The sequence below is a fragment of the Sus scrofa genome, chromosome 1 (assembly GCF_054392235.1).
Source record: "Sus scrofa isolate SSC_HxYL_T2T_F1_AM1 chromosome 1, Sscrofa_HxYL_maternal_Yorkshire_Landrace_v2.0, whole genome shotgun sequence".
Taxonomy (NCBI): domain Eukaryota; kingdom Metazoa; phylum Chordata; class Mammalia; order Artiodactyla; family Suidae; genus Sus; species Sus scrofa.
In genome coordinates this window covers 29,222,369-29,244,073 of record NC_139383.1, presented here as the reverse complement: position 1 = coordinate 29,244,073, position 21,705 = coordinate 29,222,369, and the positions used below count along the sequence as shown (strand labels likewise).

At 37.7% G+C, this 21,705-nt stretch overlaps 1 protein-coding gene across 1 annotated transcript in view; it reads right to left on the bottom strand.

Moving 5' to 3' along the window:
* LOC146405999 (uncharacterized) overlaps window positions 1–21,705 on the bottom strand; it is a 244,878-nt gene that overhangs the window by 126,926 nt on the left and 96,247 nt on the right. Inside the window, exon 4 of the mRNA XM_084955716.1 lies at window positions 216–265. Coding sequence (XP_084811842.1) covers window positions 216–265 — 50 coding nt within the window. The remainder of the gene's footprint in view (window positions 1–215; window positions 266–21,705) is intronic.

Below are 21,705 nucleotides of genomic sequence, written 5' to 3'. Positions count from 1 at the left end.
ATTATTTTACTATAGAATAAAGATGAAAGAGACTTGGTGTAGGGAACTAGCATGTTTATCACTTGCTTCCCAGTCAATAAAGTAAATTAGGTTGACTAACACACAATGAAACATATAATATATGTGTTGTTTGGTGACAGCTAAAATTAGATAAGAGAAATAGACTCACAATAAGACAGCAAATTTATATTGCTTAGAAATTAACCGGGTCTCACCTTCCTTCCCCTTCTACTCTTAGGTCTTCCTTCCATCTCCTGCCCTCTGCCTAAAAAGAAAATTGTGTTTAGTACATCAAAAATGTATTACCACTGAGCTAAAAACTTTTCAAATAGATTCATATGCCATGTTATTTAACATTTTTCAAGTTAACAACTTTCAAGTTTTTCTACTCATTTTTATCAGATCTTCATAACACATTTCTAAATTAAATTTGTCACATTGTTTCTCAATTTCTCTACCATCACTATTCTGAGGGTGAGAGAAGCAAATGTTCCCAATTGTTAGGTCCCTGAAGATTCCAGATTGTGGAATCCACAATTTCTCCTTTGTCTTTTCAGTAGCTCATGATGCATAGTCTAAAATACAGGATAGCTCAGTATAGAGAGTACATAGGCTATATAGAAGAAATCTCTAGAAGTAAATACTATGTTGACTTTAAAAGGAAAATTCAGGAAATGTGAAAGCCAGCAAGATTCCTATGTGTGGACATGCATCAAATTCAAAATATTTGTACAAGGTCATCTAGGAGATATTTAAAATTTAACCCAAGGAGATAGCCCTAAATATCTAAGGCTCTAAATTCTGTAAAACAAGAAAATAACCAGGAAATTCAAAGTCAGAATTCTTATAGCAAAAATTGCCCTTAGACTTGGAATGTCAAAATAAAATCATGAAAACAAAAGAAAAGCTTGACACTATCTGCTAAGAGGTAGGAAGAGAATCTGGCAATTCGGTCTTATATTTTGGGCCATTGATTATTTCCAGATAAGGTAAGGAAAGTTTCCTGTGCCAGTCAGATTCTCTAGATCTTAGGGATTATCCAACATGCTCCAAGTACTTCTTTATACAATCACTGAGATTATAAATTTGGTGAAGTGTTGATAAACACGTAGGAATTTGATCAGAATTTTAGCCTAAGATGAGGAAATATATTTAATCCCTGTTGCAAATCAGTTCCATTAATACAGAAAAATGCTTTCAGGTTGATACAAAGACAAAGCAACCTATAAAACCATAATTCAAGACTTGGACAGATTGAAGTTACAAAACCACTCAAACCACTCTCTGCAATTTATAGCAAGACAAACAAGTACTTGAGCACCAGAAAAGGTGTGCTCTGACCTCATGCCTTCAAAGACAAAGAATTGTCTTATTGTCAGTTCTTGCTCTTGTTGTTGTTTATTAACTTTTGAATGTTCTCTTGAACTGCTGAGGGAAACGTTTTTATTTTCTCATTCCATATTCTAGAAGTTAAATATGTCTGCTATGCAAATATAATTAGCCAAGTTCCAGGATCAGTTAAAGAAAATTAATGACACTTTTGTCTAGGCCACATGCCAGTATTGTTGGTTGAAATCAGGGTCAAAGGAATCAAAGAGCTTACTCTGCTTAAAAAAATAAAATAAAATAAATTTTAAAAAGTAGAGAAAAAACAATGGGGAAAAAAAAAGCAAGCCGTTAAGAAGTTAAGAAGCTACTAACCCATTGGAAGGGATACACTGGAACAGGACCAAAAGAAATGCCAATCAAGAGTCCTGTCATAACTCAGCAGGTTAAGAATCTGACTAGTAACCATGAGGATGGGAGTTCTATTCCTGGTCTCTCTCAGTGGGTTAAGGATCCTGGCATATGCCATGACCTGTGGTGTAGGTCGCAGACGTGGCTCAGATCTTATATTACTGTGGCTGTGGTGTAGGCCAGCAGCTGCAACTCCAATTCAACCTATGGTCCCAGAATTTCCATACGCTGCAGGTGTGGACCCCCTCCCCACCCCGCAAAAAAAAATGCCAATCAATTGAGATTAAAAATCTGGAATCATTTTTCAGTTGTCTAAAAAAATAGAATATACCAGTATATGCAGATGATAGAATCTTTCCTTACCTACTATCAGATTCCCCCTCTAAAACGTGACACTATATATTTTTAACTACATGGCAACATCATCAGGTCTGCACTGCTGTACTGTCAAGTCATTGATGTTCACCATAGAAGAGACAGCATTCACTACATTTCCCAGCTGCCTTTGCAGCAAGTTTCCACCAATGGGGATGTGAGTTGAAGTGCTGGGTGCTGATTGTCCAAGGCAATTAAAGTGTTTGTGAGTTTTCCACATTCCCTCTCTGCTATCCATGTGTCTAGAAGAAAAGCCCTCCACGAAGACAAAGTTCCAAAGTGAAAGCAGCTCGGATCCCTGAGTCACTGGTGGAGCAGAGGCTCTGAGCTGACCTGCCTGACTTGTCTCATTCTATGTCAGGAGCAGGACAGAACTGAGTTGCAATTAGAGTTGGACTTATCTGAGTGTGTTCTCATATTTCTCTTTACCTAAAAGATGTTCTTTTTCTCTTTTTTAATTTAATTTTTTTTAGAGTTGCCTTATCTTTATATAGGGAGTAATAAGTCAAAATGCATAAAACAAAAATTGTTAGAAATGTAAGTAAAAATTGGTAGAAGCAAAACTGTGGTAGGAAGTCTTACCATACAATTAAAAACACATAGTAGAATACACACACACATACACAAATACGAAATAAAGATGTATTTCAATAATAAAATTAATAAAGTTAAATTAATTGACCTATTTCAAGAATTGTACTTTGGAATACATTGATATGTATCAAATTGTGTAGAGTATATACTTTTGCTAAGATTCCAAGGACCATTTAAATAAATCAGTGATTGGACGATACATAAATTTAAAATATTATTAAAGTTATGGCTAGCCAACGGGCATATAAAACTATGTTCAACATCATTAGTCATTAGGGAGATGCTAATTAAAACACAATAAGATAGCACTACCATCATAAAAATAGCTAAAACAGAAAAACAAAACAATGAAATCTCATGGAAGCATTGCTGGCAAGGGTAAGGAGCTCTCATAAATTTCTGGAATGCAGTATAATACAGCCACTTTGAAAAAAATCTTGGCAGTTTCTCATAATATAACACATACTCTAGGCATTGTGACCCAGATACTTCACTTATAGGTCTTTAGCATAGACACATGAAATCTTAGGTCCACGTAAAACCTGTGCTTGAGTGTTTACAGGGGCTTTCTTCGTAATTGCCCCAAAGTGCAAAGAGCTTAAATATCCTTTAGTGGCTCAGGGGTTGAGAAGATGGTGGTACATCCACTCAGTGGAAATCTCTACAATAAAAAGGAGAGAACTATCTAACATACTGAAACATAGACAAACTTAAAATACATTTTTCACAGTGAAAAATACTAGACCCCAAAGGCTACATATTGTGTGATTTTACTCATAGGAAATTCTAGGAAAAGCAAAACTGTAAAGATGGCGATGAGTGTTTGCCAGGGATTTGACTAGAAAGTAGCTGCAGGAGAGTGATGGAACCATTGTGAATATTGAGTGGAGTGGCAGTCACACACCTCTGCATTTGTCAAGAGCCATAGAACTGATAGTGGGTTTTATTTGTGAAGGTAGATTACAAAGAGGCAGATATTTTATACGGTATATTTACAATTGAATATTCCTAAAATATATAGTAGCTCTAAAAATAAATTTCTTTTTTTTTTTTGCCTTTTTGCCTTTTTGCCTTTTCTAGGGCCGCTCCCTCGGCATATAGAGGTTCCCAGGAAAGGGGTGGAATCGGAGCTGCAGCCACTGGCCTACGCCAGAGCCACAGCAACGGGGGATCCGAGTTGCGTCTGCAACCTACACCACAGCTCACGGCAACACCAGATCCTTAACCCACTGAGCAAGGCCAGGGATCAAACCCGCCACCTCATGGTTCCTAGTCGGATTCATTAACCACTGAGCCACGATGAGAACTCCTAAAAATAAATTTCTTGACTAAATTAAGAGAGAAATTAAATGTTTAAGGAATAAGATTTGGAAAGTACCGTATATGAAAATTTATCAAAATAGAAGGATGATTGCCAAATTATACCCTAGGATAAATGCATTCCTCTAGAGTTTTCATACTAAAAAGAAAAAATAGAAATGAATGTAGACTAATAAATTAAGCATTTTATTCAACATGCCCCATGAAGTCCTAGAAGGGCAACATACAGAAATAAAAAGAAAACTTCCTGAATTGGAAAACAAACTGTGAATTCATTAAAAAGCTCTTAATTTGGAAGACCAAGTAATCAATCGCAATTAGGTTTGGGCTTATTTCTCTTCAGCCAAAAGAATGTTCTTTTTTTTTCTCTTAAAAAAAAAGTAATAGAAGCCATCAGTTTGGAGTAAATGCTCTTTGTCCTAAGATGATTAAACAACAGTAATTTCTTCCTCTGATGACTTAAATAATAGCATGACAGGTCACACATAAAAAATAAGTACATGAGTTCATTCAGCAAATATCTCTTAAACCCTGCTGAATGTCAGGTACTGTTCTAGGGTTTTGGCACATGTCAGAGAACAAAACCTACAAAGAGCCCTGCCCTGAAGGAATATACATTTCTGTCAATTGCCAAATTATCTTAAATTAGTTCCTCTTTTTAAAAATTATTCTCAATCTAATAGTTTTTAAAAAGCAATTTTTCTAATGGTTCAATTTTTATATTCAGTATGACTTTTATCAAATGGCATCACTTTCACCAGACCCACCTCCACAAAAAAAAACTTGCTAAATATATATACTTCTTGATTTTCTGTGAAATCAGAGCTTTGGCTCTGATCAGTTATAAAGGTTTATATTTGCTGACCAAAAATTCTTTAAAGTGAGGGCTATCATTGGATCCCACAGGTATTCTTTTCCATGAAGATGGGATAGCAGCAAATGTCAAAGAAATGAAAACAAGTGAGGAGTTCAGGAGACTGGTTATGTGCCTTCCTTAGAGGCATGTAAAGAAGGAAAAGGAAGATGTTTCTCACTGTTTGACACACTACTTCGCATGTTACTATCAAACCTGTCAGGTCACATTTTAATGTTCTTAATAACTTCCTCATGTTTTCTGTCATAAGAGGTAACATCCTGTTACCAAGCTTGAGTCTCTGTTCTCTTTCAATATGGAAGGTTTTAAATTATCTGGTGGGGGAGTTCATTTATCTGAAATTAAGACTGGAATTTATAGAATTGTACTTGACCTCAAATGTCAGTTCCTCAGAGACACCTTGCCATATATTCATTCCACTTAAAAGATCAAGAAAATGAGGGCATTCCCATGGTGGCGCAGTGGTGATGAACCCAACTAGTATCCATGAGGAATCAGGTTCCATCACTGGCCTGGCTCAGTGGGTTAAGGATCCTGCATTGCCTGAGCTGTGGTGTAGGTAGCAGACATGGCTTGGATCTGGCATTGCCGTGGCTGTGGTGTAGGCCAGCAGCAACAGCTCCAATTCAGCCCCTAGCCTGAGAACTTCCATATGCTGTGGGTGTAGCCCTAAAAAAGAAAAAGGGAAAAAAAATTTTTTTAAAAGATCAAGAAGATGAAAGGAAGCAAAAGAACAATTAACATAACAGATAATCCTGAATTTTGTATGTAGGGTAACAAAACTTCCCACTCCAAAATGTCTTTGAAATTCAGATTATTTTGAGCTAAAAACAATCAAGGCCCAAAGGACACAAGAAGAAACTTTTACCTTCCCCATAACTGCCTAAAAAAAATCTAGATGTAGGACTTATTCCAGAATAGAGCTATCATCAGAGATATCTGCATAGAATATGGTGGGGAAAACTCAGCAGATCTAGAGATTAGAGTCCACTCTGTGTCCCATTGTCTCTGCCTGCCCCCCCCCCATCCATAAACATTTGTTTACCAAACATTTTCTTCTCCATCTCCATGTGAATTCCCTTCCTCCCCTCTGAGGTCCCAAACCACTACCCCCAATATCCTCTTTGGTCCTTAGCTGAAGAGGTATTTAAGGTGAGTGTTTCAGCCATTTTAGCCAACTGGTTCTCCAGGGTCTCTCATGTATAGGGAGTATTAAATTTTGTTTGATTTTTCTCCTGTTAATATCTCATGTTAATTTAATTCTTGGCCCAGCCAGAAGAACCTAGAAGGGTAGAGGAAAATTTCTTCCTGCCTGACGTGTACTTGACTTTATTTCTATAGGTTATTAAAATTAGTAAGCAATTGAATTCAAGCAATGCATGTGTTTATGTGTGTACATGTGTATTCCTGTGGATCATGGCAGGAAGTGAATGTTGGAGGTAATATTCTCCCAAAGCTTGGAGAATAGCACAAGGCAAAAGTTGAGTAAAAACGTGTGAGCTGTGGTGTAGGTCTCAAGACGCGGCTCAGACCCAGCATTGCTATGGCTGTGGCAAAGGCTGGCAGCTGCAGCTCTGATTCAACCCCTAGCCTTGGAACTTCCATATGCTGCAGGTTTGGCCCTAAAAAGCAAAAAAAAAAAAAAAAAAAAAAAAAAAAATAGTAGTAGTCACCACCATTTCTTGGGTGTCTACTCTAGGCCAGGTATTTTATTATACTGTCTCATTTAATCATAAATATTTTTCCCACTTTTTAGATCAATAAATAGAAACTCAGAGAGGTTAAATCAGCCCTAGACTCTAAAGCATCCAGCTAATAATAGCGCCCATATCTGAATCTTGGTCTGATACTATAGCCAACATACTTTCAAATATGCTACAAATCCAATTCCCATAAAAGAAAACACAAAACTGGGTGATATCTGATGGTTGCCTGAGGGTCTAGACTTTGTATCAGAGGAGGGTTAAAAGCAGTGTATCACCATGTGAGTGTGAGTGATAGGCAGACTTTTCAGCCTGTGAAGGGGGAGAAATTGGGTATTACTAAGTATCCAAAGAAGAGACCCAATGGGATTGAGTTAAACAAAACTTGAGCCATTGTTGTGGCTTAACTCTTGGAGCCTTTAACCTCCTAAAAAATAGAATCCTATTTTCTTAGGAAGGCCCCTACCAACCTCTTTGCTCTTTGCCCTAGGGCTTTCCAGGGAGTCCATAGGTTAAACAGTCTTCTTTCATCTGAATTACAGCATTCCGAAGGGACCTAAACCTACTCAACAAGTTCTGAAGAAGTCCAGAAATAACAGGACAGTTGACCTCATTTTTTCTGTCTCTCTCTCTCTTTTTTTTTTTTTTTAAGGGCCACACCTGAAGCATTTGGAGGTTCTCAGGCAAGGGGTCATATAGGAGCTACAGTCGCTGGCCTACACCACAGCCACAGCAATGTTGGATCTGAGCCGAGTCTGCAACCTACACCACAGGTCATGGCAATACTGGATCCTTAACCCACTGAGTGAGGCCAGGGATTGAACCTGCATCCTCATGGATACTAGTCAGATTCGTTTCCACTGAGCCACAATGGGAATTCCAGGAGAGTTGACCTCATTTTTCAAAAAAATTTATTGAAAGATAGTTTCTTTACAGTGTTGTGTTAGTTTCAGGCGTACTGCAATGTGAATCAGTTATCCTGATTTGGTGATGGCCATCAGTTATATATATATATATATATCCATTTCTATTCAGATTCTTTTCCCATATAGTTTACTGCAGAGTATTGAGTATATTTCCCTATGCTACTCAGTAGGTCCTTATTACATATCTATTTTATATATAGAAGTGGGTATACATTAATCCCAAACTCCTAATTTATCCTTCCCCCCAGTGTTGCCCCTATGGTAACCATACATTTGGTTTCAAAATATTTGAGTCTGTTTCTGTTTTGTGAATAAGTTCTTTCGTATCTTTTTTTTTTTTTTTTTTTTTTTTTGACCACACACCTGTGGCATGCCAAGTTCCAGGGCCAGGGATCAAACCCATGCCACAGCAGTGACTTGAGCCACAATTGTGACAATGCCAGATCCTTAACCCACTGCACCAACAGGGAATTCTGGTTTTGTATCATTTTTTATTAGATTCCACATATTAGTGATCTTATATATTTGTCTTTCTCTGACTAACTTCACTTAGTATGATAATTTCTAGGTTCTTCCATATTTCTGCTAATGGCATTATTTCATTCTCTTTATGGCTGAGTAATATTCCATTGTATATATGTACCACATCTTCTTTATCCATTCCTCTGTTTTTGGTTTGGTTTTTGGTTTTTGGTTTTGTTGTGTTTTTTTTGTTTTTGTTTTTGTTTTTGTTTTTCATTTTAGGGCCACACCCATGCATACAGAAGTTCCCAGGCCAGGGGTCCAATTGGAGCTGCAGCTGCTGATCTTCACCACAGCCAAGCAAGGCAGGATCCAAGCCATGTCTACAACCTACACCACCACTCACAGCAATGCCAAATCCTTAACCCACTGAGCAGGGCCAGGAATCAAACCCACACCCTCATGGACACTAGTCAGATTTGTTACCACTGAGCCACAGTAGGAACTCCTATCCATTCCTCTGCTGATGGACATTTAGACTTCTTCCATGTCTTGGCTATTGTAAATAGTGCTGTGAAGAACATTGGGGTGCATGTTTCTCCAGATATATGTCCAGGAGTAGGATTGCTAAATCATATAGTGGTTCTATACTTAGTTTTTGAAGGAACCTCCATACTATTCTCCATGGTGGCTGCACCAATTTACATTCCCACCAACAGTGTAGGAGAGTTCCCTTTTCTCCACATGCTCTCCAGCATTTATTGTTGATAGATTTTTTTTTTTTTTTTTTTTGGTGATTACCATTCTGACAAGTGTGAAGTGATATCTTATTTAGTTTGGATTTGCATTTCTCTAATAATTAGTGACATTGAGCATCTTCTTATGTGCATTTTGGCCATTTGTCTATCTTCTTAGGAGAAATGTCTATTTAGATTTTCTGACCATTTTCAGGGGGTTGTTTTTGTTTTTTGATATATAAAGCTGCATGAGTTGTTTGTATATTTTGGAGATTAATCTCTTGTCAGAGATTTTCTCCCATTCTGTTGACCTCATTTTTAAAATCTTATTGAATATAACCCTCATCCTTATCTTCCCTTGACATTCATGGGAAAAGGAGTTGAAGATCCACACAGCAGATAACTACCTTCTGATATCCTGGAAGCCATGATGAGCTCCTGTATCAGGAAACCAGATTTCTACAGCATTCGTAGAAATTGAAAGGACCAATTAATTACTCTTCTCTCCCTACTAGATTCAGAACAAACTGAGAAACATAGAGGATTCAAATGAAAGATGAGAAGATCAGTTTTACTGCTGATAGAGCTGGATTGAAAACAATATTTGGACCAATGCCAAAGGGGTTTCTGCATACACAGACTTACTGAGGCCATTGACTTTCAAGATCTGTCTGCCATAGGCCCAGCAGTAGGTTGCCTGCCCTATAGGTAGAAACTCTCCAGGAGCTTCACCAGATGGAGAAGAAAACTTCCACTCCTTGGCAGGGCAATCACAAAGGGAGAGGGCAAAAGAGGCCCACAGCATGCAATAAGGTGTCTGCCCTCATTATCTCCCTTCACTAGAGGATCATGAGTGAAGATGTGTCAGATTTCTTGCTATCTCACCAATTAGACAAATCAGTCTTCCTCCCATGGGTGGAGTAAGTGGTGTAGAAAAAGCCAAATTGAGTGCCTTGCTACTCAAAGTCTATCCTTGGACCAATAAGGCCACCTGGAAGTTTCTTGGAAATGAAGAATCTCAGGCCCCATCCTTACTTATCTATCTTATCTACCTTCGATCTAGGTTTTTTTGTTTGTTTGTTTGTTTTGCTTTTTAGGGCCCAACCCATGGCATATGGAAGATCCCAGGCTAGGGGTCCTATTGGAGCCGCAGCTGCCAGCCTATATCATAGCCACAGCAACGCAGGATCCTAACCACATCTACAATCTACACTACAGCTCACAACAATGCTGGATCCTTAACCCACTGGGCGAGGCCAGGGATCAAACCCACATTCTCATGGATTCTAGTCAGATTCCTTTCCACTGAACCATGACAGGAACTCCCTAATCTATGTTGTAACAAAGTCCTCAAGTGACTTGCATGCAGAGGAAAGTTTGAGACACAGTGCTTAACAGAAGTGCTATCACAGAAATCCAAGGACAGAGCAAAAGAATTTTCCCAATAGAACCTTAAAGCCAGGTGACCAGAAGGGCCAAAGGCCATCTCCAGTATTTCATAGTGAAGTTTTACTTGATGTGGATCACAAATTTAACAAAGATTTGGGATTTTTAAACTAGAGTTCTAGTTTCATTTGTCTCAAATTAAATAATTAGTTAAATTCCTGGACTGCCTTTATTGAGCCCTTGCTAAGGTAAAGACAGAGCAAAGATAAGGAAGAAAGCAACACAATATGATTGTATTTCTTCACTTAGGAGCCTTCAGTGTCAAGCATTTCAAGAACTGTCAATCACCATCAAATGGAAGAATCTAAACGACAGGTCCTGCTTAGGATTCATCACATGAAAAGCTCTTTGGCTTCACTGAATACTATGGCTTTATTTTATAGGCAGCTTAGAGTTGGAAATACAAGTTGAGAACTCTCTTGATGGGAAGTTTAGTGCTTACTGACAGATTTTGCCATATATAAGTGATCCCTGGTTATTTACTGAATTCTTTAATAACTCAAGTATTATATTTAATTTTCTATCCCACAGAGTTGCAATCCATTCTCTGACTTTTGCATTTGTATAACCAGAACTGAAGAGTAATTTTAACCATGTTTATTAGTCTCTCCCTCAAACCCCAGTGGAAAATTATTGCCTGCAAAAGGCTCTGACCTCATGACCACAATCCACCCTGTGTTTGAAAATTTCAACTTCAGGTTGTTTTTATAACTCCTCCTGGGGCTCAGTGAAAGAAACCCTGCTTTGTCAACAGCATGCTCTACTCTTTCTTGAAGCCTGCACTATTTGTGAGCTGTTAGCTGATCTTTTCTCATGACCATCAGTGGCACAAGGTGATGGATGGATGACGTCTTCAACTTAGTGCTACCTATTAAAGAGGGAGAGATTGTGAAGGGTGTTTAGCTGATAAGAAGAGAAATCACTAATTTTTGCTATCCAGAGCTGAATATAAATTGGTATAAACTAGACATTCCAAATAAGCCATTCCATTTACTTGACACACCACTTAGTTCCCTGTTAATTATTCAAAACATTCTGATATTGCTTATGGCTCTTTCCTATAAAGTCCAATGAAAGCTATTCAGCGGCAGTGTCCCCAGTAACATACAATGCATAGCTTTTTTGCTAACAGTGTATATTTACACAGAACCTGTCAGCATACTACCTCAAGACATTTTGGCAGTAAATTATTTTAGAAGCACAAAGGAGAGACATGAATATGCCATTTTGATTACCTAAACACTTTTTATTCTAAAAATGAAAATGTCAAAGGCCCAGGTTATTTGAGGAAAAAATAATTTTCCTTATGAGCTGCTGTGTGAATCTCTCTGAAACTCATTTCACCTTAGAAGCTGTATCAGCATTGCACAAAGCAAAGCAGATATTTATTCACCAATTATCTGATTTGTGAGATCAATATAGGTTGTTTGGATAATTCAAAGCCCAAAGAGCCTTTTGAATGGTGATTTGAGTCAGTTATTTAGGAAATTAAAAACATACCATAGACATATCATAAACTTGAATAGGTGGAGTACAGTGCTGACTGGTATTAGCCATCTGGATTTTTCTGAGGAATTTATCCTTTTTAATTTCATCTTAAGTTGTGTAAAAAAAAAAGTCACCTACATCAAATTGCTCTGAAGTTTGAAAATGATTGCTTATAATACTGGGCTAATTTTATTTACCAAAAAAAACCCCTATTTATAGCAGTAATAACCAAGAAGCTAATGATCCATTTTCTAATACTCTGAGATAATGCATTCCACTTTCATTTGAATAACTATTTCACTAAAGCTAAGATAGTGCACATTTTAGTGCCATTTCTCACTGGCCTGGTATGTAAACATCGATATAATGGTTTCATTTAACTGTACACTTGGAAAAAAAAAAACAAAATGAAAAGCTATTCTTATTATATAGTCAAGTCCATTGACAGTATAGCAAACTGTTATTAGTAATTTCAGAGGAAGAAGGCAGAATGCTATATTTGAGCAGAGTTTTATTATAGATTTCTAAGAGGTCTACATTCATTTTCTCATTTGCTTTCTTCAATAATTTTATGAGATAAGCAAGTCAGGTAGCACTATTTCTACTGCTTTATTGCTTGGGAAATCAAGCTCAGAAAGGTTCTGCCCAAAGTGGCACAGTTAATGATGGATTTGGACACAGATCCAGGTCCTCTGGTTTCTTGTCCAATTCTATGGAGTTGTGACAAATGCCCATGGAGACATTTCTCACACAATGTTTATTAAAACCCAAGAGAAATAAAAAATATTCTAGTTCTGGAGTTCCTTGTGGCTCAGGGATTAAGTGCCCAATATTGTCTCTATGAGGATGTGGTTTCAATCCCTGGCCTCACTCAGTGGATTAAGGGTCTGGCATTACCCCAAGCTGAGGCATAGGCCACAGATGTGGCTTGGATCTGGCATTGCCATGGCTGTGGCGTAGGCCAGCAGCTGCAGCTCTGATCTGAATCCTAGCCTGGGAATTTCCACATGCTTCAAGTGCAGCCGTAAAAAGAAAAACAAAACCAAAAAACATTGTAGTTCTACTTTAAAATTCTTCTAACCAGATTACCAGAGATTCTTTTACAAGGTAAAGCAGATATGTCCAAAAGAAGAAATTTATGACGTTTTTAATTTAGCAAAAAATTTCTTATGTACTTTTTTAACATATACTCAAGATTCACTATAACTTAGAAAAATAATACACTTACACAACTTTTTACAGTTCACAAGGCAATTGTATATAGATTATTGTGTTTAATGTTCATGATAATCCTGTTGGTTGATGGAACTATGCAACAATCTGATGGTATGAGAAGTTCAGCAAAAGAACTTAAGCTCTAGGTACCACTTCCAACATTATGGACCACCAGCCACATTTTTAGTCCTTTGCTCTGAGAGGGAATGGTCATGGCTTTCTACTCAAAGAAGCTCGTCTTAGAAGCATACCACCCTAGGCATTTTTCTTTCCTGTTTTGGGAGAGAGCCCAAATCTGACACCAATTTGTCTTTTTTTTTTTTTTTTTTTTTTGCCATTTCTTGGGCCACTCCCGTGGCACATGGAGGTTCCCAGGCTAGAAGTTCAATCGGAGCTGTAGCAACCGGCCTACGCCAGAGCCACAGCAACGCGGGATCCGAGCCGCGTCTGCGACCTACACCACAGCTCACGGCAATGCCGGATCGTTAACCCACTGAGCAAGGGCAGGGATCGAACCCGCAACCTCATGGTTCCTAGTCGGATTCGTTAACCACTGCGCCACGATGGGAACTCCCTGACACCAATTTGATAGGGGCAATATGAAACTAAAGAAATGTCTTAAGAACTAATTTTCACTGGCAAATCCATTAAAAACACCTGACTTGAAAGAGATTATCCACATCCTACATTCAAGTTTCATTTCTCCATTCTTTTTTTTTACTCCCAAAATATGATCTCTGACAGCTTACAGCTGAAGGTAGTCTACAAAGTGACTGAAAAAGATCAAAGTATTCAAAATAACTTATTTGTGCTCCAAAATGATGCTGGCTTAGACCATAAGAAAGCATTTGCATTTGAAGATACAGAAGGGGAAGTTTCCAGACATTATCTTATCCATATATAAGAATTTGAAGCAAATAAAATTTAATCAAGGAATGTTTCAATTGCCTTTTCCTTCTTATTTTCCAGTAGCCTCAGCATTCAGCAAGAACACCACTGTACAGACAATAAACTTGTTAATCAGTTTTCTGCAATAAAGCTTATCTCTGTGAGTACATTACTCATCCAAAAAGTCCTAATGTAATACCCCTACCTGCAACTTTTATTCTCTCAGTAATCTTAGTTATCAATTTTACTACTATGTGCTCAACTCTCAGGATATAATTTGCCAAGAAAAGCTTTTTTGAAAATTGTAAACTTGAGTTTTGAATCAATAAACTTGATGGCAATCTTGAATTTGTTATTAAATTTCCTCAAAGCTTTTTTTCCCTCCTCCTAATGGTACCTGTTGGCTTACAGCACTGTTGATATTTGGTCTCAAAGTCTGTACCATCCACTTCAGACTGCTTTCATAAGCAATTTGGTTACAAGATGGTCCAGTCTTGGCATGCAGTGGGCTGCCATTAGCTTTACCTAAGCCAACCATAGACCAAATTAGGTACTGAGGGGAAAATGAAAACAGAAAGCATATTGCTTTTTTTCATTCAATCTTCTATTGAATTATTTATTCAAGCATTCATTGAGCACCTATCCTAAGTGCCAAACAAGACTCAGCCCAGGAAACACAATAATGAATTAACTACAATTTCACCACCCAAGCCCTCCACCCCATCTCACACTGATGCACTATTTTGCAAAGAATATGCAGCCCAGTGGAACAGAGAACTGTTCCTTGTGATGCTATTAAATAAGCACTAATAAAGATATGTGCAGCAATATGACTAGAACAAAATCCAGTTAAACTTGCTGTATGAACTTAGAATATGTCTCCCAGTCCCACCTCTACCCCAACTTGGAAGGATTCCCAAATGAAAGCTATAGGTTTGTTCTATACTCGCTCTGATTCTCAATGTCTCTACCCACCACCATGAGGCTAGTGCCTTTATTTGAGGGCTTCTCAGAAAAGGATGCTACTAGAAATCATCTTGAATAATGTATACGGCTGAACATTTTTGTAATGTTGAGCAAAAATATTTATCAATTTTATTTTTTGATGTAGAAATTAGTCAAAAGCCAAGATCATCTGCTAATTTTGTTGTATGTTTTCTTTCTAGAATGTTTAAAATTTCCTACTTAAGTATGGAAAATTCTCTCTCACTCCTTGAAAAAAAAAAAGGAGGTAAAGGAAATCTAGTTTAAAATTAAAATTGTTTCATCCAGACGTGTTTTGTAATAACTCAGTTTTGTTTGAAGACTGCCATTCTTTGTTTTTATGAATTTTAATATGAGATTAGATATGATAGCAAGTGTGTGTGTGTGTGTGTGTGTGTGTGTGTGTGTGAAATCTTATAAAAACAGGAAAGTGCATCGTAATTCCTGGTCATATTCAGTGCCAGAAAGAAAATATTTGATCTGAATAGTGATCTGGGTTCAAGCCAGATCTTAGCCAATGTTTAGTTCTTTGAATCATCCTTCTCATCTTTATCCCTTTCCCACCTCCCCTTCCTCATCACCACCACCACCACCACCATCATAATCATCATCCTCATCAGCGCTACCATATATCAAAACCTTGCTAACTCCAGGCATTATGCTGGATATTTTACACAAATCCTCAAAACAACCCTTCTAGGAAACTGACACATAAATTAAGTAAACTGTCTATGCAGCTAGCTAGAAGGACAGAGCTAGAATTAAAATAATTCCCACTAGTTTCTTAGCAGAGGCAGAGCCACCCCCCATCTCCACCCAGTTTCAGGACAGTGCACATGCAGGGCTTCAGTGTACGCCTCCATGGGAGCATTGAGTCAGCAGCCCCAGATCCCAGAATTCACATGACCTCAGCCTTGTGACTTGCTTCTACATCAGCTGGGGCAGTGTGACAGACGTCTAGGAGAAGAGGAGTGTGTCCTCAGAGAAGGTCATCTTTAATCCTTCAAAGACTTCTCTGTGCCTCTCCAACTCTAAGGTTGGTTTTGCATGAGCCCTCATTTTCCCCCTACCTGCTTTTTTTTTTTTTCTTCCCCTTACTTTTCTAAACAACACTAATGTTGTGGATCAGATACAGTAATATAATAGGAATCTGAGCGGTAACTACAGATGGTCAGAAGGTGCCAGGGGTGGCTTCTACTGGCTCCTTTCCCTCCAATCCTGTAACAAATGTTGCCACCTGTTATCAGGGAGCAGATTCAATAACAAATTCTATGATTGGAATTAAATTGCTTTAACTTCACTACAATCACTTCTTTTGTTGGGAAGAAATGTATTCAAATTATTCAGTTTATTGGATTTTTACCAATCTCTTCAACCCTTAGGTACCTTTGTAGAATGTGTGCTAGATATGAAGTAGGAGTTAAAGAGGAAACATGCTAATTTTTTCAATTCAATCTTAACATTAAAATAATTAGTAATTTTTCTGTGTTAAAAAAAAAATCTGTAAAATCTCATTAAGAATAATCCAAAAAGAAGAAGAGAAAGAAACTTGGTAAGTTTTCTGTTCAAGTCGCATATCCATTTTCAGATATGTTGACTAACTTTAGAAATCCCATTCGAAATATTTACCATAGGCAAGATGATCCCATGTTGATGAGTATTCATATAACACCAGAAAATATGATTAGATTTATCTGCTGCAGAAAGGAACTTCTGCAATTAGCGCCCTGGCACTTCTTCCAAAAGGAAAGTATTCAAACTCTGTAAATGAGGGGAATACCTACTTCAATTCTGAATACCTCCTTCAACTCAGACCGTAGCTGAGTATTTGGGGAGCATAGTCATGCCCTCAGAGAAGAGGCTAGACCCTAACAAGGGCTCAGGAGTTCAGAGTGGAGCTCAGATACAGGAGTAACCATCGAGTCTAGAAGAAACTAACCCCCACCTACTCAGTATGTGACTTCAGATGACAAGACTTTTCCAGATTACACATGTTGGTGAGGCCAGAGCTACCAAGGACAAGTAGAGCTGGAAAAGGAAGGATCAACACCACATTTTATTTATAGCTCATCTATGCTTATTAAATTCCCCCTTATTTGTGTATTAGTTTACCATTTCCTCTCACCTTGCCTCACATCATTTTCTGTAAGAGAATCCCACTCCACTGTGTTCTGGAATAAAGCCCTAAATGTTAGTTTTTCAGTCTTGGTCATCTTCGCATTCTCAGAGAAGTCTAACAAAGTAACTTGTCCATAAATTTACTCAGCTATATATTGAACTGTATTTTTTAAAATGATATTGAGATGAGATAACAAGGATTTACTTTCTAAAGCCATGTGTAATCATTCTGACATAAAATACTATTGTAAACCTGCCCATTTTGACCTCAGTATAACAGCTTGGACTCCTTTGGAGTGCATTTTATACAGAGTGGTGTTGCAATTGCTAAGGCAGTTGCATTCTTTCTAGAGAATAGCAAAGACTCTTTGAAGCAATCAAAAATGTATAGTCATTGTGTATGTTAGTGCTGCCCTTGAAATAACAAAGAGCCTTTTGATAAGAGTTCTAAGCTACAAGTGTTTCCATGGATGCTTGAGGATAATGGGCACAGATTCACACTCCTGCAATTGCAGTTGACTCATCTCTTTTGTGATTCTTCCCAGTGAACAAAGAAGAATTTAAAAGACATGAAGTGAACATATACTGAGGTGGTGGTGGTGGGGGGATATTTTTGCCTAGTTTTCAAAGAAATGGCTTAACACACTGAATTCAAACACAGGGAATTGTGGGAGTTAGTGGGCTCAGAAATTACCCCTGGGTGTATTCTGCCCAAATGTGAATCAAGGAATCCAACACAACTCATATTCATGAGCTACAGAAAGTCTAATTAGTGCTTTGTGAATTTCTGAGGGCTTTTCAAATTAAATCGTGTATTTTTTTTTTAAAGTTGAATAAATGCCACAGAAAAATCTTTTCTTAACAATAACATTTTGATAGCAGGTAAACAAAGCAGCCATTTCTAAGTCTCTGCTGATCACTTGTTAATCCAAACCCCTTCTCATGGCCTCCAAGACTGTAGGGTTTGGGTTTTGACCCACATGCCAGTTTCACCTCAGTACCTTTCCTTCTGCCATACAGGTCACCTTGCAGCCAAATGTTTTTATACTTTGGGCCTTTGCATTTCATATTCCCTTCGCCCTAGAAAATTCTCCCTTCCACAACCCGCCTTACATAACTGGCTCCTTCTAATCCTTTAGGCCTCAGCTTACATGTGACTTTCTAAGAGAGATCTTCCTAAAACTTGGATTCAAAGCAATCCCAACACTAGCAGACTTTTTATGGAAATTGACAAGCTGATTATAAAATTGCATATGGTGAGGCAAAGGGCAAAAACCTAGGAAATCTTGAAGAAGATGTAAAAAGCACTAAAAGAAAAGAGTGACAGTTTGAAATACAATAAAATAAGAACTCTAATGATACTGTTGTGAAAAAGTAAACCGCAAATGTGTGCATACATTTGTGTAGTCTTGTGTCCAGAATATATAAATATTCATGAGAAAAAGAAAAAAACCCAGTAGAAAAATGGGCAAACGACTTGCACAAGCACTCCACAGAACAAAATAAGCAAATGACCTGTCAACACATGAAAAGACACTCAAACACACTAGTCATCAGGGAAATGCAAATTAAAACTTCAATAAAAAACATATTATGGAAGTTCCCATCGTGACGCAGCAGAAACAAATCCAACTAGGAATCATGAGGTTGTGGGTTCAATCCCTGGCTTTGCTTAATGGGTTGGGGATCTGACATTACATGAGCTGTGGTGTAGGTCAGACATGGCTCAGATCCCGAGTTGCTGTGGCTGTGGCATGGGCTGTAGCTGTAGCTCCAATTCAACCCCTAGCCTGGGAACTCCATATGCTGCAGGAGCAGCCCTAAAAAGAAAAACATATATATATATTACTCACTCTAACATAGCTAAAATTTAAAACTCTGGCAATATCAACTCATTAAGCAAGTGAAAACAACAGCATTCACATTAATTGCTGGTAGGAATATAAACAGATACGACCGCTTTGAAAAATAAAACAGGCACATTCACTAAAGCTGAGTACATGCACATACAGTCATACAGTCATTCCTCAGTATCTGCAGGGGGATAGGTTCCAGGATCCTTGTGGATACAAAAATCCATGGATCCTTAAGTCCTTTATATAAAATTATGTCATAATTGCATACAATCCACCACATCCTCCCACATACTTTAAATCATCTATAGATTACTTATAATACCTAATACAATGTAAATGCCATGTAAATAGTTGCTGGCATGTATCAAATTCAAGTTTTGCTTTTTTGGAACTTTCTAGAACTTTTTTTTCAAATATCTTTCATCTGTATTGATTGAATATGCTTATAAGGAGAGGCAGCTGTACTATGATCCAGCAACTTTTCTCCTAAGTATATAAACAAGAGAAATGTATATGTATGCTTCTCATACAGCATGAAAATATGCATATAACAACCATTCAGATTAGCTCTAAATTGGAAACAATGCAAATATCCACCAACCACAGAATGAGAATGGTAAAATAAAATGTGGCATGTTCGTGCAATGGAATGCCAAAGGGTAATAAAAGAACAAACATTTAGCAATATAGAGAAATCTCACAAATATAATGTTGAGAAAGCCAAACACAGAAGAATATACACTATATGATTTCATTTACATAACTGAGAAAAAATAAAGGCAAACTAACCTATGGTACCTTGCAGTAGTGGAGAGAGAGTTTGCCCACGTTGAAATTTTTTAAAATAGTGTTGTCAAGCTAATGAAGAATTTATTTCTCCCTTTACACACTCTATTTCCATGTCTTCCTTGTCCATTTTCATGTGGTTATTAACCAGATTATTCTAGGTCAGAACTTCCAAAGCAATACTCAGGACAATTTCTGGAGACATGCTGAATTCAGGACATGGGCGACTATGTTTTCCCAGTAAAAACTGAACTTCCTTTTAAATAATACAACCATATATCTGAAACAAAACAAAACAAAAATGTGTGCACACATACACACTCATACACCTGAAAAATCTATGTAGAAATCACTAAATAAAGACAAAATTTACAGCTTATAAAAAAACCAAAGCAATAAAAAAGGCAAATAGTGGTCATCTGTTGTATTTTGCCCATCCAGACTCCCTTTCCCTTTTCTTCTGATAACAGAACATATCTTTTTTTTAAAAAAAAAGAAAAAGAAAAAGATGCAGTTTATGTCACATCAATGAGGCTGACGCTCCCCATTCCCAGTTTCCTGTGGGCAAGGCCAGAGTGAGCCTCCCTGGGCCATTATGATTCATTCAGCAATGGACCTCTGACCCAAGCAGGATCAGCCTGGGTCTTTGCTGAGGTTTCCCTTGTAGAAGTACCATGAACAAGGGCCCCCCTCCCTCTGGTTGTAAGAAAAAATGAAATTTGGAGCTGCCTAAAGTCATCTTCCTAACTATGAGCAACAAGCCATCCTTTTAAGCAAATAGATAAAAATGAGACCAATGTGAAAGAATATTCAAGAGAATCAGGATAGAGAGTGGCAGAGCTCTGGAAACGGACATGGGACTCTCCATTCATAACATGTCTTTTTCTCCTTTAAAGAGCTTGTAGTATTGTGTTTCTATTATTTGGAGCTAAATGTCTCTGACTACTCTAGACCAGAAGACAAATATACCAAAAAACCCTTTGGGAAAATGAAAGATATCTGCCTGTGTTTACAGCTATGTAGGTCTTCATCAGACCGATTTTAAAGATTTTCCAAACTATGTCAGCGAACTTCCTATATTTACCATTTATTTACACTGAGTTATTTTAACGATGTCTGCCATGTCTTTCACACTCGATTCTTTCAGATAAACTCTAAATTACTCATTAAGAAAACACTAGGCTATTTGCATACCTACCAGAGTCCTTTTAAACATTTTACTAATCATACCTTCTACATCAACAGAAGTTTGGGGAAAGAAAAGGAGATAAAATTCAAATCTTCCATTTCCACAGTTTTTATTAACTTTGCAAAACAGTGTATCGGTAGAAAATGTTATGAGTTAAAATGAGTTTTCTGTATTAGTTAGAGATTTCATTTACCCATTATATTAGAGAGAGTAAAATTTTTTGACTTTATGTAGGGTGCCTATTTCAGAATCCCAGATCAATGTCATTTTCTCTGCATCACTAATATTTAGAAAGGACAGGTACTTTTTTTTTTTTTTTTTCCTGTGGCATATGGAAGTTCCCAGGCTAGGGTTTGAGCCACAGCCACCATAGAAGCAACGCTGAGTAGTTATGTTGTGAGCCACACGGGAAGTCCAGAAAGGACAGGTATTTTAAAACATCTTTCATGTCATGGGTTGCCCACAAAAAGAATACCAATTTTTGGCCAGTTTAAGGGATGTTGTTGAAACTATCGTCATATGACTTTGGAGGCTTTTATTTAAAAGATTGGTTTCTGGAGTTCCTGCTATGGTACAACAGGATCAGCAGCATCTCTGCGGTGCCAGGACACAGGTTCAATTCCTGGCCCAAGAACTTCTGCATGCAGTTTCACAGCCAAAAAAAATAAATAAATAAATACAAAAGAATGCATAGGATGATATTAAATTTAGAACCTAGAAAATATGAGGTTAATTTGTTTTTATATCTAAGAAAGAAGAGTAAATAGAAAAAGAAAAAATATCTTTAAATATTGAGAATTGGAGTTCCCGTCGTGGCGCAGTGGTTAACGAATCCGACTAGGAACCATGAGGTTGCGGGTTCGGTCCCTGCCCTTTCTCAGTGGGTTAACGATCCAGCGTTGGCGTTGCCGTTAGGGTTAGCTGTGGTGTAGGTTGCAGATGCTGCTCGGATCCCGCGTTGCTGTGGCTCTGGTGTAGGCCGGTGGCTACAGCTCCGATTGGACCCC